This window comes from Chionomys nivalis, chromosome 1, assembly GCF_950005125.1.
Source record: "Chionomys nivalis chromosome 1, mChiNiv1.1, whole genome shotgun sequence".
NCBI lineage: Eukaryota > Metazoa > Chordata > Mammalia > Rodentia > Cricetidae > Chionomys > Chionomys nivalis.
In genome coordinates, this window is record NC_080086.1 from 53,061,224 (window position 1) to 53,078,311 (window position 17,088).

The 17,088-nt window shown below is 44.3% G+C and overlaps 1 protein-coding gene across 4 annotated transcripts in view; it reads right to left on the reverse strand.

The window, feature by feature from the left end:
* Positions 1–10,342, reverse strand: part of Mitf (melanocyte inducing transcription factor) — a 220,679-nt gene extending 210,337 nt beyond the window's left edge. For all 4 annotated transcript variants that reach the window (XM_057775165.1, XM_057775147.1, XM_057775157.1 and 1 more), the window contains exon 1: positions 10,129–10,342. In XM_057775165.1, coding sequence (XP_057631148.1) covers positions 10,129–10,232 — 104 coding nt within the window. In that variant the 5' untranslated portion in view covers positions 10,233–10,342. The remainder of the gene's footprint in view (positions 1–10,128) is intronic.
* Positions 10,343–17,088: the final 6,746 nt, after the last annotated feature.

Here is a 17,088-nt window from a genome sequence, read left to right on the forward strand (position 1 = left end):
CCACAACTAATTGTCTCTGTCACTCAGCTTTCGCTAAACTGTACAGTTCAGTGCCTTTGCTGTGATGACCAAGCAAGCCCAATCAGTCCTCTCATTCACTTCTAACTCACAGCTGTAAAGCATCCATCTGCAGCCTGCATCCTCAGGACTGCATTCCATGCTCCCATCATTGGCCATTTACTCACCCAGCATTTACCTAGATAAAATATTATTAGTGGGATGACGGGGGAAATTACCATGCTATGATGAATGATGCAAGGTGTGGTTCCAAAAAGTCTGCAGTCTGATTGTCCATGACACTCTAGTCAGTGGCCAACCTCGCAAATTACTCTCCACGTGTATTTCCTTGCAGCAAACGGGCAGAACTGCATTTGGCTTGTTGCAAGGAATTGTGCCAGCTGCTCATATTTGTTGGGCTTGCTTCACCTAGGCTATTAGAAATGCTGACTTTAAAAATAAATAGACGTTTCCAGAAGGAGCAGCTGAAGTTACCCTTTGCAAATAAAGGACTCTAACTGCTCATACGATCGTCATGGTTATTCTTGGTCATTCTCAACCAAAAGCATGATGAATTGTTTCCAAAGGGTTCTACTGACCAGTGTACGAAGTTTGCACGGTGCCATTCTGCAGGCTCAGAAATGCAAGCAGAGAAAGCTGCCTCAGGGGTAACTCACTGCTCTTCTACAGAGAACTGGGAGTTAAAGTGTGCCTAGTCCTTTGGATGGAAAGGTAGCTGAGACTTGACCACACACATACCCTCGTGTGGTTTCGCCAACTTAACTGTGGAGTGCTGTCTCTGATAGTTCTGGAGAGACCTTGGTCAGATCAAAAGAACAATGGGGTCATGCGTCACCTAGGTTCACTGGAAGACTTTACCTATATGGTTCTGGTGCCTAACTTAAATAAGAACACCATGTTTGTGGTTTCCATGTAAAAAGGGACCAAAATACAGCACCTTCATCTGACTGTCACTTTGTAAATTCATATATAACCCCATAAATAAATCTTTTCGGCCTCACAACTTCTAGACAAGGCAAGCTTTGCCCAGTGAAAATATATAGTCTGCAAATACGAGCTGGCCATAGTCTATTGGTCAGGAAACCACTTTTCCAATGATGTCTTTGATCAGATGAAAAGTGAGGGAATGTGTGTGAATGATTCAGCAAATGACTCACGCTGGGGAAGGGGCAGAGGAGGGAAGGCGAAGCCCACACACACCTTCCTGAAATTGCTCAATGAGCCACAGCTTCTTATAGAACAACTGGAGTCCATCAATGCTTCCCCTAGACCTGAACTCACTGGTTTAGATGGAAAAGATTTGCTTTCTCACTGATATTACCTTCTGAAAGATACCACTCCACAGGTATGTAAAGGAGAGAATGCAGCTATTGACATCCAAATGGATTTTGAAAAAACAGTTTTCACAGAGGTCATGTTAATAGCTACCGTCTGTGGAAGCCAAGGCTGGCAGAGCTGGGCAGAGCACGGGAAGTTAGCTTCTCCTCTTCACTTCTGCACCAAAGCTAACATTTCCCATCAAGCGGCCTGATCCACTGCCAAGACCAGGGCTGGGAGGCAGGAGGATGCGCATGTTTTGGGAAATTTGCTGGTGAATCCTCAGTTACTCAGACCTTATCTTTACATCCAAAAAAGTAACCCCAAGTCCCACCCAAAGCCCATTCCCAAGCCAGGCAGGGTCAGATATGACATCAGTGAAGACACAGCGGGACTACAGGAAGCCAGACTATTCCGAAGGAAATAAGAGATAATAGAAAGACCCATATCCATTCTTAGTCCATGGTTAATTTTACAAAGAAAAGCATGAAACTTGACTCATCCAATACTAAGAAGAAAAAAAAAAAACACAAAACCAAACTATAAATGCTCACAACCAAGATAGGTTAATGTCTATTTTTTCTCCACTTTTCACATCTTACCTTCAATAAGTCTCACTGCCAAACTGATGTTAGCTGCTTTCTATACATTAGACCTTTTATTTTTGTAGAAATTTTGCAAAATAGTTCTTTTACTCAAGAGGGCTCTCAAGTTCAGAGAGGTTGGGTAACTTGTTTAAAGTCACAGAGCTAGTGAGTAGCAGCACCAAGGTGTGTACCTTTATGTCAGACATTCTTCATCGCGTCAGGTCTTACTTCAGAAGCTCTTATTTCCCCATGCCCTCCCTGGCCTGCCGACCTCAGACAGCCGGCTTCTTTCTCAGTCACACTCCACCGCAGTGACCACCTGGCTCGTTTTTTTTTTTTTTTTGGTTCAGTATTAACTCAGAAGTCCCTACCTCCAAGATGAAAGTGTACAAGTGCTAGGAAAAAAAAAAAGAAAAAACCTCAGGCTATCTAATTTGTATTTCATTCTCTGCAGCCAGCAAGAGCCAGACACCATAGAAATGCTTAATACATAACTGTTATAAACAGGGAAAGAATGGGGGTGGGGTAAGAAGAACAACAAATACGTGCAGGTCCTTCTGACCTCAGAGCGTGACATGACTGAGAGACTGAGGGACGCAGGGATGGGGAGCCATGACAGGGCCCTAGGAAGTTGAGGTATAACATTCAGCCCTATGATTCTTCTTTTTTTTTTTTTTTTTTTACCAGTTACCCTTATTCCCCTCCCCCAGGGCTCTGCTCTTCAGTCCGCCTGCCTCAGTTTCCAGCTGGGGTAGAAAACCACCAGTAAGGTCACATCTCATGCCTTGTGTGCATGGACCATAGCATCCAGCTCTTGAGAAGAACTGGGAAGTGATGGTGAAGGACAAGAGTCTAACAGCAAAAATTTCAAGACAAGGGTCTCAAGACAAGGGGTCACCCCTTTATCCTCCACAACATGCTTGACCCAACACAAGAGGAAACACCAGCACAAAGAGACAAGGAAGCCATATTTAAGAAGCAACCTAGAGAACTGAATTTACCAATCAGAAGCCAGAGTAGGCCTTGGGAAATGCTGGTACCAGAAACAAGGAGGGGGATTTCCAGTGAAGAGCCCAGCCCTCCGGGAGAGAGAGGTGCAGACTTTGTGTTTTGGTATAACTTTGTTCCTCCAGGCACAGTATTTAGACACAGAAAACCCTCTAGATGAACTGCAAAGTCATCGTGCTAATACCGAAAGCTTGGGATGACCACAGTTACTGTCTCCAACCTGCCTTCTTGATTTGTTTCCTCCAAACAACCCACACTTGGAGAGTGCTTACACATATTTTTATGATTTACTTTGATTAGACAAACCTAACAGTACAGCACATTTTATACTTGCTACTCACACAAGCACACACACAAAAACAAACCGAACTCTTTCTTGCTGTCCTTGACAGATGACCAAAAGAAGAATAGTAACCCAGGATCTGTTTTTCCTGTTATTTATCCTAATACTGCCAGTTCTGAAACAAAGCAGTTGGAGGGAGAAATTTAGTAATTTTGATTTGTCCTGAGATACATTTTTCTACACTGAGGTCCTATTCCTGACAGCAAGCACATGTGACCCGTTCTAAAAAAAAGGGTATTTTCCACTTTCTTGCACAACTGGAGCAGATCTAAACATCAGCTTGTGCAAACTGCACTGCAGGACTCAAAGGGAATCAAACATACGCACACTTGAAGAAACTATAAATAGCGGCACTCGGGAAGAGGAAATCTCCAATAACAGACAAAACCAACACTTAGAATCCCACTTTAATCAAGTGTTCTGCCTAATCATATCGCAAAGCTCATCTGCATAATGGGGACGGAACATCTGCCAGGTTGAGACACCTCAGTCTTGTCTAGTTTGCTCCTGAGCTTGTAAGAGCTGACTTGTTAAGAGGAGACAATTGCAATTCTACCAGGAAAGAAAGATCTACTATCAACTACCAAAGATCTATGCTAAGGGTATAGTCATCTTTTTGCCTCTATTTTAAAACTCATACCAATCTCAAGAATATAAACTCTATTGGTCCCATGTTAAAGGTAGGTTGAGATTCCATAACATCAGGCATCTTGAAGCCAGAGGCACTGGGTAAGTGGCCAAGGCAGGGTCACAACACAGTGTGGCTCCCTAAGCCTTCCAGCTGTGTCCAGCGTCTGCTAGCCTTGAGGAGCAAGCCCTCCACGCCACCTCCTGCCTTCTCAACTGTCTGAATATCACTTCACTTTGAAGGTCAATTTCAAATTCTCTCATTCACTCACAGAACCACTGCCCAACACCATGCCCATTCTAGTTCCTTTAAGAAATAAACGCCCACTGCTGATGCCCACAGCAGGCCACACTCTGACTTGTATGGTCACTGAGTGGACAAGTTCTCTGCCCCTCGCCCTACTGCAGCACAAAGAGTTTGGGCTGCAGCTTTGGATTCTGCATGATCACGCACATTGTCTTGTGCATGGCAGTGCACACTAGCTGACAAGGGCCTGGTGTCCAACTGGACCACCTTGGTTTAAATCTGGGCCCTATCTAGTACTTGGTATGCCTCAGTTTCCCTCTCTGTAAAAAAGTGGAAATTAAAAATACTGATGCCCAAGGCTTAGGTGAGAATTAGTTGTTCTGTTCAGAAGAGCGCCTGGAATATAGTCAGGACTAGAGAGTTTTAACATCATAATTAGTACCACCTATGTTTGTAGTGTCTGCTTGGGCTTTGCAAAGATGAAATATATCTTTGCTTTTTGATTTGAGCCTTAGCCTTCAACAGCTGAGCCATCTCATAAGCCTGAGATTAAGTATATCCTACTCATGTAAAAACACTCCGAATAGGGATTGGCACCTACTAAACACCTGTTAGCCAATTAATTTTGGTATACTCAGACTTGAAAATGCATGCTGATTATAAATTTTTAAGCCGATGTCACATTTGCCAGTGTTTAACCTGCAGAAATAAACCATTATCAGATGGCTCAAAGATATAAAATGCAAAAATACATTTCTGAATACTTATTAGAAGGAAAGTAAAAACGAATTTGCAAGATTGAGGAAGTTTTATTACATAACAAGACTTGCCTTAGAGAAGTGAGCCACAGTGTACTAAAGACAAACACATTCCAGAATGTCAGAGCTCACTAAGAAAAAGGAAAACAAGAGCCACGCGTATTCGCATTTGCTGAGCGATGGTTGTGTGCCAGCACCATCCCCAAAGTCAGTGTCACTGTTCATTTTCTTAGTCTCTGGGAAGAAGCCCCTATTTGCTAGCTGAGGAAACTAAGTTAGAGATCACCAGGCCTGCCCAGGATCACCCAGCTAGTTAGGGACGATACAATGACAGAGTGAAGCTTCCAGGCTTTAAGCCAATGGTCCCCTGCAGATCTGACAGGTCAGAAAAAATAAAAATTAAAAAAAAATTTAAAAATGTCCAAAAACAAACAAACTAGCAGTGCGGTGGGGGCAGGGGGAGGAAAAGGAGGGAGGGAGAGAGATTGAGATTGATTTGACAGCTTTGTTTTGCCACGCATGGATTATTATTTCCTAAAATAAAAGGGCATTTTTAGCATGAAAACTGAAGGGGAAGCCTCAGGAAAAGCCCATGGGCTTGTGACGTGTGGGAACAGATCAGCCTATGTTTCTCGTCTCACCACACATGCATGCAAACTCCGCACGCCTCTCTTTGAATCCGCACTTGGCACCACTGCAGCAGCCCATCTTGCCATGATTAACTTAGCACTAGCTTACATTGACATTTCTAATCTGCAGGAAATTTAATACTGTCTGAAACAGTACTAAAATTTGTAGGAGGAAATGGGGACCAAATGAAGCCAGTTCCTATTTCTGCTCAGGAAAAGAGCATCAGCAACTACAAAGGTGTAGGCTTCTCCAGAGTAAACCCATTGGAAGCCACAGGCCACACCACTGGGTTCTGCAATTCAGATCAAAAGACCTTCCGGGCTTTGCCCACTTGTACCCAGGTGCTAAAGGACATTTCCCTGGTGTGACTTGCCAGTGTATAAATCTGAATCCACTGTGATTGTTTCTTCTGTGACCCATCGCAGAGAAGTCATTCTCAGGAAGACACCATACATCCCGAGAACTTTTGCTCCTACTGCATCTCTTCCTACGGCACTTCACCAGTCAGTGAGACCAAGACGAGGTTCAGCAACATTTGGAATATATGAATATCTGGGCTGAGCCCCAGTGAAGAATATGGAACTTCATCCTTGAAGAAGGACTTCTGGGAATGTTTTTGTAAAAGAATAGTGAACACAAAAATGAAAGTTAAACACGATACCTTGTGGCACACTAAAGGAGAAATGCACACATGTCCAACAAATACATACTACCAGACATTAATCTGCACATCCGACAGCCCTGTACAGTAAAGAAGCATCTATCTTGAAACATCAAGAGCTCTGAGGCTGAGTGACTGTTCTCGGTTCTGGGGACTCCAGAGTAAAGAAACCATGGAGAGAAAACCTTGCCATCATGGAGCCCTGAGGTCTGATATATACATATAAATACACACACATACACATTTATATATGTGTATTATGTATGTATCTATATATCTATATACAAGGCATATATATGAGATTATATATATATGGATATATATATCCAACATAAAGTATTGTTGAATTGGATTGTAAATTATAAGACTATGAAGGAGACACAGCTAGAAAAGGAAGCCTGAGAGTTGGGGGGGGGGGTAATTATAAGCAAGACGGCCACAGGAGGTCACACTATCCATAAGATGAGAATCAGGGGAACGTGGGAATGACACTGGGAGGAAAGTTAGGAGTTGGTGGGGTAGAGCGTACTGTGTCTGTCTGGACAAAGGATGCTCCAAGCAGAGGCCAGTGCAATGCACAAAGATCCAGAGGTAGAAGAGCCTGGGCTCTTCCTGGAATGATAAGTGTCAAGAGGTAAAGTCAGAGCTGGTCGGCAGCCTGACTACGTGGGCTGCCTTGTGCCATGGGAAGGAATGAGGAAAAATAAGAGCCACGGAGGGCTTTGACTAGAGAGATAGGCATGATCCAGCTTGAGTTTTAGCACAGGGCCCAGGTGGTCCTTTGCTGGGGAAGCTGTCCTGGGTACCACAGAAAGGCGACTGCATCCCTGGAATCCACCTGCTGAGGATTAATCACAGCTCTCTTCCACAGTGACAACCAAGGGTCTCCACAAGGAAGCAGATTTGGTCTCCGACTGAAAATCATGTGGGTATTTTTTTATGTATGTGCATATGTATATGTGCATACATGTTCACATGTATGTTCACTGTGTACAGGGGTGTGCGTCTATGTGTATGTGCATACATGTGAAGACAAGAGGTCAACTCTAAGTGTCCTCCTCAGTCACTCTTCACCTTAGTTTTTAGACCAAATCTCTCACTTTTATCAATTCAGACAGACTGGCTTGCCAGCAGGCTCATCTCCACCTCTCTAGTGCTGGGATTACAACTGCCAGCCACCACCGCTGGCATCTTCATGTGGGTACCTGGAATAAAACTCAGGTTCTCATGTTTGTGTGGCAAGCACTTTACTGACTGAACCATGGTCTCAGTCCTAATAAAAACAAAAATCAGTTTAACAAAAATATTGTGGCTGCTAAATTAAAAATCTAAAAGTGGCCAAGGCTGAGAAAGTTAAGAGATTGCTGCAATAACCCAGGCAAAGACTGACACTGTCTTGGTCAAAGACACAGCAGAGAAACAGAAAAGAAATAGGTGAGTTTGGGAACAAAGTTAGATCATTGGGTCTCAATTTTCCTACTGTTTAAACCCTTTAACACAGTTCATCATGTCATAGTGACCCCAACCATAAAATTAATTTCATCACTACTTCATACCTGTAATTTTGCTATTGTTATGAATCATAATGTTATTATCTGAAATGAAGGATGTCTGATTTGCATGCCCTGTGAAAGTGTCGAGACCCACAGGTTGAGAACCACTGATCTAAACAATACAATAGATAAATGGCCTTGTTACAAGAGTCACTTCCTTACAACTTTTTCCCAAACAGGACTTAAAGGGTGCCTCAGTAAAGAGCATCAATTAAACACAAAGAGAAGACCCTGAACCACATGAAGCCCACTTAAAGTCACACAACATTTGTAAATGACAGTATCATCAGGACAACTGTCAAAAACAGTATTAAGGAAATGTCACCTACTCCAGATACTTACTCACAGATTTTATTTAACTGGTTTATTTCAAAGAGCATATGTCTCCTCCATCCTACCTCGCACCTGCTTCTAGTACCAAGGTGTGAAGGTGCTTATGCCCACACACCTACATTTTTCCTTCCCCATGCTAGCTAGCTACAGAGACATGTGCTCCTGCACGCCATTCTTGCTGACTGTGACAAAGAACAGAACCAGATCCTTCCACGTAAGTGTCAGGGTCTACTTTGGACTTCTCCAGAGCATACTTACCCCACTCCCTCAAACTCATTAAATGTATCAACCACCATCAAAACATTCTCATCAGTCCAGTTAGTTCATTTCTTTCAGCAACATGCACACACACACACACACACACACACACACTCCCTCATTCCAGCTATGTAAGCATTTGCTTATAGAAGCAAAAGCAGGGACAGCCCAGTAAAACACTGGTCCCTTCAGCCACATACAGATAAAGCCCTAATGAGCATAACCAACAATACCCCTTACACAGCATCACTCAGAGCACCCAATACACACAATCTATGTTCACATACAAAACAGCCATTATGAAAAGAAGCCACCAGCGAAAGGACACATTTACACATCTCAGTGCCTAACACATTTCCTTCCACTCTGCCACAAGCATGTGCAAAATGCCTGCTTTTTGCAAGGGCAGCCAGGGACATCTGCTCTTCCCAGAGTTTGTTCTCCTCACTGGATTCAAGGTCCGGCCCCAGCCCCAGCCCCAAAGGAAAGTCACGTGGCTCCTTTTTCCAGTAGAGTTAAGACTCAGCCTCCTTCTCTCCAAAAACAAGGATCCCTTCCACCCCTGACTTCTACCTCCCTGGCCCTTCATTCCCCTAAAAGCGAGGCCCTCTGCCCCTCTGCCAGGGGAACCTCACTCATCTAGGCCCTAGTGACAGTTGGGGTACAAGGTGATGAAGCTTCCAGTCTCACCCTCATCTCATCTCACTGTGGAAAGAGGTGGAAGTAATGCCTTTCTTTGGTTAGCAAGGATTCCAGCGACCATCCCCCGCTCTCTAAACATTGCAAAGAAGAAGTGCTACAGACCCATAGTGACCAAAGAGAGTGAAAAGGGAAGATAACCAATTCTGCCCCGCAAAGAGCGACAGACAGTGATGCAAAGGATAAGGGTGCTGCAGATGTACAGAATTGGGAGGAACCAGAGGGCATCTTCACTCCTGAAGTTTTTGAAGTGCCTGGAGAAAGGAGATCATTCCCAACTACCACAGGCCTCTGAACTAGCTTATCTATCTATCTATCTATCTATCTATCTATCTATCTATCATCTATCTATCTATCTATCTATCTATCCATCTTTCCATCTTCCTTCCTTCCTTCCTTCCTTCCTCCCTCCCTCCCTCCCTCCCTTCCTTTTTTTACACTTGCTGGGAACTCTATTCCTGAGAACTTGCCCAGCTGGGGAGACACGCCCACTCGCTGCCACCACCCCCTCAGGGAACTCAGGTGCTCCCGGGTGGCAGGTGGGAGAAAAAGCCCTAGTGGACTTCAGCTTAATCTAGGGGCCACCTGGAGCAGTTTCTCCCAGAGAGTCTGAACTACCAGGAGACACTCCAGGCCAGTTTATTGCTTCCCTGGAGCATCGGATCTCCACCACCCCAAGCTCTCCCTCTCAGAGCCCTCAGTCTCCTAAAATCTTCAGAAAAACTCCGCTGCCCGGTACCACCAGATCACGGTCCCCGTCCGGTGCTCCTCCTACACCACCGGGTACCGACCCAGCCCCCATTCAACTGAGCATCTGGCTTGTGCAGCCAGCCGAGGGTCCCCGCGCCTGGATTAGCCATCCCAAGAGACCCGTGGTACCCGAAGTGTCTCTGTCAGACACCCTAGGATGCGAGCAAGTCATCTGAGAGCAGAACCCCAGATGCCAGGGGCCAGTTCGCCCTGAACCCCAAGGCAAGGGCACGGGGTCCTTGTCCCACTGCTAGTCAGACTGGCTGTTCTTTCCCGGGGGTAGCAAGTGCGGGGCCCCTGGGCCTCCCGCCGCGCCGCCCTCCAGCTGTCACCACTCACCTGCTCTTCAGAGGTTGACTTTTGAGTTCGTAATAGGTTTTGGGTTCTTCGTGAAACTCCTCCCCGACTTCGAAATCCGCCACTATCCCAGATTCTGACTGCATGGCTCCCGCTTGCCCGCCTTCCACTGCTTGGAAGCACCTGCCAAAGATGGGGGCACTTGGGTCCCCCACCCACTCGCCCCGCGCAGAGCCGCTAAGCCCGCTAGCCAGCCGCCCGCCCCGGCGCGGTGAGTTTACACTCACACCAGAGCGGGAGGGGCCGATCCCGATGCGTCCTGGGATTTGTAGTACCCCCGGGGCAGACTATACAAGATCTCTAGGAAAGCAGTGTCTACAAAGACTACAATTCCCAGAAGGCCAAGTCGGGGAGCGGCAACGTGGTAGATACCGATAGTGCAAGTCCTGTTTGGATTCCTTGTCAATGTCAGCAGCTCCTCTCCGTCTCTCCCGTTTGCCCCAAGGGTACAGACCTGGCTGTTTAATATTAATAAGAACATAAGAACCGACTCAGCCTGGTCTCCTACTGTCCCTCCCAGCTCATACATCCATGAGAGCACTCCGAGTGTTCATTTAAAAAATAAAACACTAAAGGGTTTGGCACTAGAAAGTTTCAGAGTTAAAGCCCATTTTAAAAATCAAAGGACTTTCTCTCCCAAGCTTCTCCGGGCTGCAGCGACGTATCATCTCGTCCTCAATTGGAACGGAGTGTTGGACGCTAACTTCACTTTTGTAATGAAAACATTATTGGAGAAGTTGTTCTTGTGTGTTCCTTTTCTGGAACTAACAGTCTGGGCTCTTAAAATACTCTATCAGCTGAAAGGCTCCTTCCCTTTTATCCAATTAGTCACCTCTAATCTAAAGCAGCACTTGGAGGACTCAGTTAATTTTAAAAGGCACCAAGTTACCAAACAGCTTCACCAACCGTCTGCTTTCAATTTCTCAACTGGCTGGGAGTTCAAAAGAGATCGTCCTAACATTGCAAGTCGGTGCAGCTTCAAGGCACTGAGCTAGGTGATGTATTAAATGACAGCACTTTAACTCGTTTGTACTTCCAGACTTGTCTTCTGATTAGTTCCAGCAGGATTCCTCCTTTCACATACAACAAGTGCTTTGAGATACCAGGGTTAAAAATGGCTTTTAAGATTGTAGAAATTCCTATTTTTTTTCTAAGAAATCCTGTGCAGTTTGATTCCTAGAAGCCTCAATTTCCTCATCTATAAAAGAAGAGATTAGGAAACCTGTTTGAGATGGTGTTGCAAGGACAAAAGTAAGAAAAGATTGACTGGCAATCTACGGCTGGGCAGGCAGGATGGCTCAGATAGAAAATGTGATTGCCCATGAGCGTGACAACCTGAGACTGGTCCCCAGGACCCACGCTGAAAGCAGGTAACTATTAACTGCTAAAGCCCACATGCAGGTACCCCCCCACATGCACGCATGAAAGCATACACAATTAATAGATTAATTAATTAAAATGCTACTCAAGGATCATTAATTTTGGCTGTTTCTTTTGACCATCTTCAGACATTCTTTTCAAACTAGCATCTCTTTGTGTATTTTCATTTCGAGAGGAATAAATTAAATGGTTGTCTGTTCTGATGGTTGGGCACAACCCAGGGGTTACCCACTCTCATCTCTTCCCCCAGCGAAGCGTTTTTTTTTTTAATTTCGTATCAGTAAAATCACCAATAGGAGTGCGTTATTGATAACCAAGGATCTGGGGAAAGTGCACACTGCACTGAGGTAGTAATTCTCAAAATTTTGTAGCTAAATATAGTTTCCGAAATGTTTCTTTTGGTCCTTCACAATAACGGTAACATGACGGGCTATCAGGAATCACCCCCAACAGCATCAAGGTGTTCTTTGATATGTGAACTACTAGAAACTAGATTTCAGCAGTGGGGTAATGGGAAAAGTAAAGCAAGAAGGGAGCACTTGTTTCAATTCCTAATCTCATCCAGGTCCTCCATTATCAGTGCCGGAACTGGGGAGGAGGAACTGATCAGCTTGGAGCAATTCCAGGAATTTGGAGGGGTGTGAACCGTAAATGCTAAACAATGTGCAGGACTGTGAGCTTTCTAGCCCAATGTCATTGGTGCCCACATTGAAAGACATTGGGCCTCTTTGTTGTCTGAATCTCTTGGCCCACCAGGAGTTTTTTAAGCTGAAGAAAGCTATGCACCTCCTTTTTACGATACATAAATAGAAGCAAATTATGTTTAATTGTGGTCTGTTGACCCTTGGAAGGCTGTCACAGACTTGTGTCAGAATTGAAGTTTAGAACTATAATGAGACCTGGGACATAGCGTAGTTAGTAGAGCCTTTGCCTGTCATGAATGAGGTCTTGGGTTCAGTTTTCGACAATGCATCCAACAGTGGGGTGACACACACACCTACAATCACAGCTGTTGGAAGGGGTGGATTCAAGAAGTTCGAGGTCATCCTTGGCTACGTGGGGAGTCTAAAAGCTATAATAAAACAGTTTATTATGTCAGTCATTACGGAGGCCAGTGAGTGATACTCCAGAACTAAAAGGTTATCCTTAAAGTGAAAGAAAAAATGAGAAAATTCAAGAGTTCTGGTTTTTTTTTTTGTTTTCATTGAAGTACAGTTTCCAGAGAGACCTCTAGGGTGTGGCCCTGAGCTGGAGCTGTCTTAAGACTACACGCATAGCTGCTGTTTGCCCCTCTTCCATCTTTTCTTTGGACTCATTCTGCTTTCTGTCCATAAAAGCTTCACAGGGTTACCTGTTACACTGCCACCTGCCACCCTGTGGGAGTGGGTATGTGACTTTGTCCTCACCATTATAGAATCCCATCTTTTCAAATAATTTTTGATTTACTATTTGACAATTTCATACGGATATGTAATGTATTTTGATGAGGATCAACCCTGATTTCCCTCTCTGATTTCCTCCCACTTCCCCCAGAAACCCTCTTCTTCCCAACACAGCTCCCTGTTACTTCCACATCTATTTTTTTAAATAGCTCAGAGTGTTTAATTGGGATCGCTTGCACGTGGCTGGATGTGAGGTGGTTTCCTGAATCTTTAGCAGTTTACCTGTGGCTCTGCCCCTTACGATATCATGTTTTAGCCATAGTGATTCCTTTAGGAATTGACGAGGGACCCTAACATCGCCGTTAAGTCCTCCTTGAAAATCTTCTGCTAAGGTAATTCTGGTTTTGGTAATTCTGGTGGTCTTAACCACTGAGGCATCCCTCCGGACCCAATATTTACACAGTCTTATATATTGAACAAATACCATGAAACAAAGGGGAAAGAATATTTGTCATCGGTTTTTGGAGATATAATAGACATGTGACTCACACTTCAGTTTTTAAAAATAGAGAAAAAAGTATATCCCTGAAACATACTGTGTGGAATGCATTTGGACCTTCCCTAAAACAAACTCAAAACTCACGGACCCAAACTGAATCATGTTATTAGGTCTGATAGTGCTAATATGCTTTTGTTGTTGATATGTTTGGCTTTTGTTGGGGATATAACCCAGGGCCTCCCTCATGAGAGGCAAGCTTTCTACCCGTGAATCATGCTCTTACCACCTCTGTATGTTATTAAACTTATCTCAGATACACATGCAAATCCTCATAAGTGAGATGTCTGGATCCGTTTCCTCCCTTTCTAAGCAGCAAACGCATGGGGAAAGGGACAATGAGAAATGAATGGTGATGTGTTGAAGTTAGTGATGGGAAACAAGAATTTATCACACACGCATGCACACACACACACATGCGCAAACATTCTGTTTATGCTCACATGTGTATGGGCGAATGTGTGTGTCGAGGGTCAGAATCAAGCTTGGACATCATTCCTCAGTTGATACCCACACTGTTTATGAGATGTCTCATTACCCCCGAGTTCACCATTTCGGCTAGAGGTGTAACCTCAGGGATTTACCTGCCTCGCCAGCACTGGAGTGATGAGCACATCCCATGTAGCCCGGTTCTTTTTTGGTTGTGGGGCTTGAACTCAGGACCTTTTGCTTGCATGGCAAGCACTTTACCAAGTGAGCTTTCTCCTGAGTCACCATGACCAAATATTTCTAAGTAAGAAAGAAGACTCCGTCACGATGACTTTTTAACTGTTTCCACTTTATTTGTACTGGGGGAAGTACACAGCACAAGGTGCATATGTATAGGTCAGAGGACGATTCCCTGGCGTCACCTGTATTTCCACTCTCAGGCAAGTGCTACAGATCAAACTCAGCCCATCAAAGCTTGTGTGGCAAGCACTTTTTATGAGCTAAAGCATCTCTATAGCCACTCATAATGATGTTTGAATGAATTACAGTCTGATAAACAATTGAAAGTGTATCTGATGGAGGTGGGTCTTGTATTAATCTGTTGCTTTCATTGGTTAATTAATAAAGAAACTGCCTAGGCCCACTTGATAGACCAACCCTTAGGTGGGTGGAGTAAACAGAAGAGAATGCTGGGAGAAAGAAGCTGAGTCAGTGAGTCGCCATGATTCTCCCACTCCAGACAGACACAGGTTAAGATCTTTCCTGGTAAGCCAGCTCGTGGTACTACACAGAATATTAGAAATGGGTTAGATCAATATGTAAGAGCTAGCCAATAAGAGGCTGGAACTAATGGGCCAGGCAGTGATTAAAAGAATACAGTTTCCGTGTAATTATTTCGGGGCATAAGCTAGCCATGCGGGCGGCCAGGTGCCGGGGACGCAGCCCCGCAGCTCTTATTACAACATGTATCATTCCAAGGTAAAATAAGAGGGGACACAAGAAAGGTGTGGAAACAGATTTGTACATGGTGTGTTTGAGGAAAAGAGTCAGTGGAAACTTACTAACTTACTAAGGTTGGTTCAGCAGAAGTGCAGAGGCTCTCTGGACCTTCAAGGAATGCAGCAGAGCCCAGCATGTAAGTCTGCCTGTAAGAGCAGCTGGGTCACTTATGCCTTGATAGAATTGGGTTACGGAGCCATCATTCAAGCCACCATGGGACAGTAAACATCATTTTGCATCCTAAACACTAGACACTATCACTATCACATTTGGAGACAGAAAATGGCCACAACCACCACCATCATTTCAGTACAGTCCCTGCTACTTCCTCTCTCTACTGTTGACTCCAGGGTCAATGCTAGATTTCATTGGTAGATCTAGGTTTTGTGTCCAAGTTCAAATTTGAAAGGAAGCTCACTATCTCAAGTTTCTAGTACCTGTTTTCTTTCATAGCTTCAGAGAATATAAATTATTTTAATTATTTTGCAGCCTCTCTGGTGGCAATAAACTCAATACACTAAACCCCACAAATCTGCCCAAACTCCACTCTTTTTTAACCAGAATTTAATCTTTTGTTGTTTTGTTTGGTTTTCTTTTCTTTTTTCTTTCTTTTTTTTTTTTTTTTTTTTTCTTTTTTTTGGTTTTTCAAGACAGGGTTTCTCTGTGGCTTTGGAGCCTGTCCTGGAACTAGCTCTTGTAGACCAGGCTGGTCTCGAACTCTCAGAGATCCACCTGCCTCTGTCTCCCAAGTGCTGGGATTAAAGGCGTGCGCCACCACCGCCCAGCGTGGTTTTGGTTTTCAACACAGGATTTTTCTGTGTGGCTCTGGCTGTCCTGAAACTTGCTCTGTAGACCAGGCTGGCCTTGAACTCACGGAGATCTGCCTTCCTCTGCCTCTCAAGTGCTGGGATTAAAGGCATGCGACACCACTGCCCACCCAGAATTTAATCTTATTCTTCCTTTGAAAAACTTACGTTCATGGACACAAGAATGAGCATGAATACTCATTCATGCCCAAGAATACTCCCACATAACAAACAATGTAAATAACAGAACCAAGGGACATGGCTGCCAGGGATGGGGAGGGGTCAGCAGGCATGATTTCCACATCTCCCAGCATATTCTATTCCTGTTTGCCAAGGCAGGAGAGTCTGTGCCAAGATGTGGGTCATGCCCTAGGAAAACAAGAGAAGCTGTACAATGTTCAGAGAAAGAGCATAATAAAACGTGTAGGAAAGTAAGTTCCAAAATCTAAGTTTGTCCCATGGCTTGTTAGGACTGCTAAATAGCACATCCATTACATTTATGTAGAGTTTTATCAAAGGTTTAGATCTTATTTCAAAAAAATTATCAAGTATCCACTCCAAGTGTCATCTGCAAGCTCAAAGGTACTGAGGACAACCTGGTGATCGTCTATCACAAAGGAGTCTGTGGGGATTCTGCTCTCCCGGCTTCCAGATAAGTTGTGCTGGCAGGTGCAGTATGGTAGAGTTTTCTAGAGCCACTGGAGAGGAAGATTCAAGGAACAGGGAACAAGAATTGTACTCTGCAGAACAAGAGCAGAAAATATGACTGTTTCCTCAAAGTGCTATCAGGAGTAGATATCACCAGAGTTACTGGGGCATGCCAATCAAACTGCAGATTGCGAACTGAGAGCAGGGGTGGAGACTGAGAACCTGCACCTATAGGAAGCTTCTCAACAAATTCTTTTGGTGTTTTTGTTTGGTTGTTTGTTTTTGAGACAGGGTCTCACCATAAAGCTCTGCCTGTCCTGGAATTCACTACATAGACAAGACTGGCGTCAAACTTACAGAGCTCCGCCTGCCTCTGCCTTCTGAATGCTGGATCCAGAGGCCTACACCACCATACCTAACTTGATTTACAAAACAAACTAAAACCAAGACTTTTTTACATTTATTTATTTGTGTGAGCATGAGGCACATGCTGTGGCTGCTGTGGAACTGAGGTGAGAGGGTTGGTTTTTTCTTCTACCATATGGGTTCTGGGGATCAAACTCAAGTCACGTGGCCATGCTTGGCCGCAAGCATCCTTAACCACTGAGTTAGCTAGCTCCCAATGAGTTCCTTTATGTGCAACCTTTAGAAGCATTTTCAACACAATGCTCTATTCCTTGAAAATTTCAGTGTATTTTGATCTTAGCCCCAATATCTCCCAAATTCCTAAATATACTCTCAC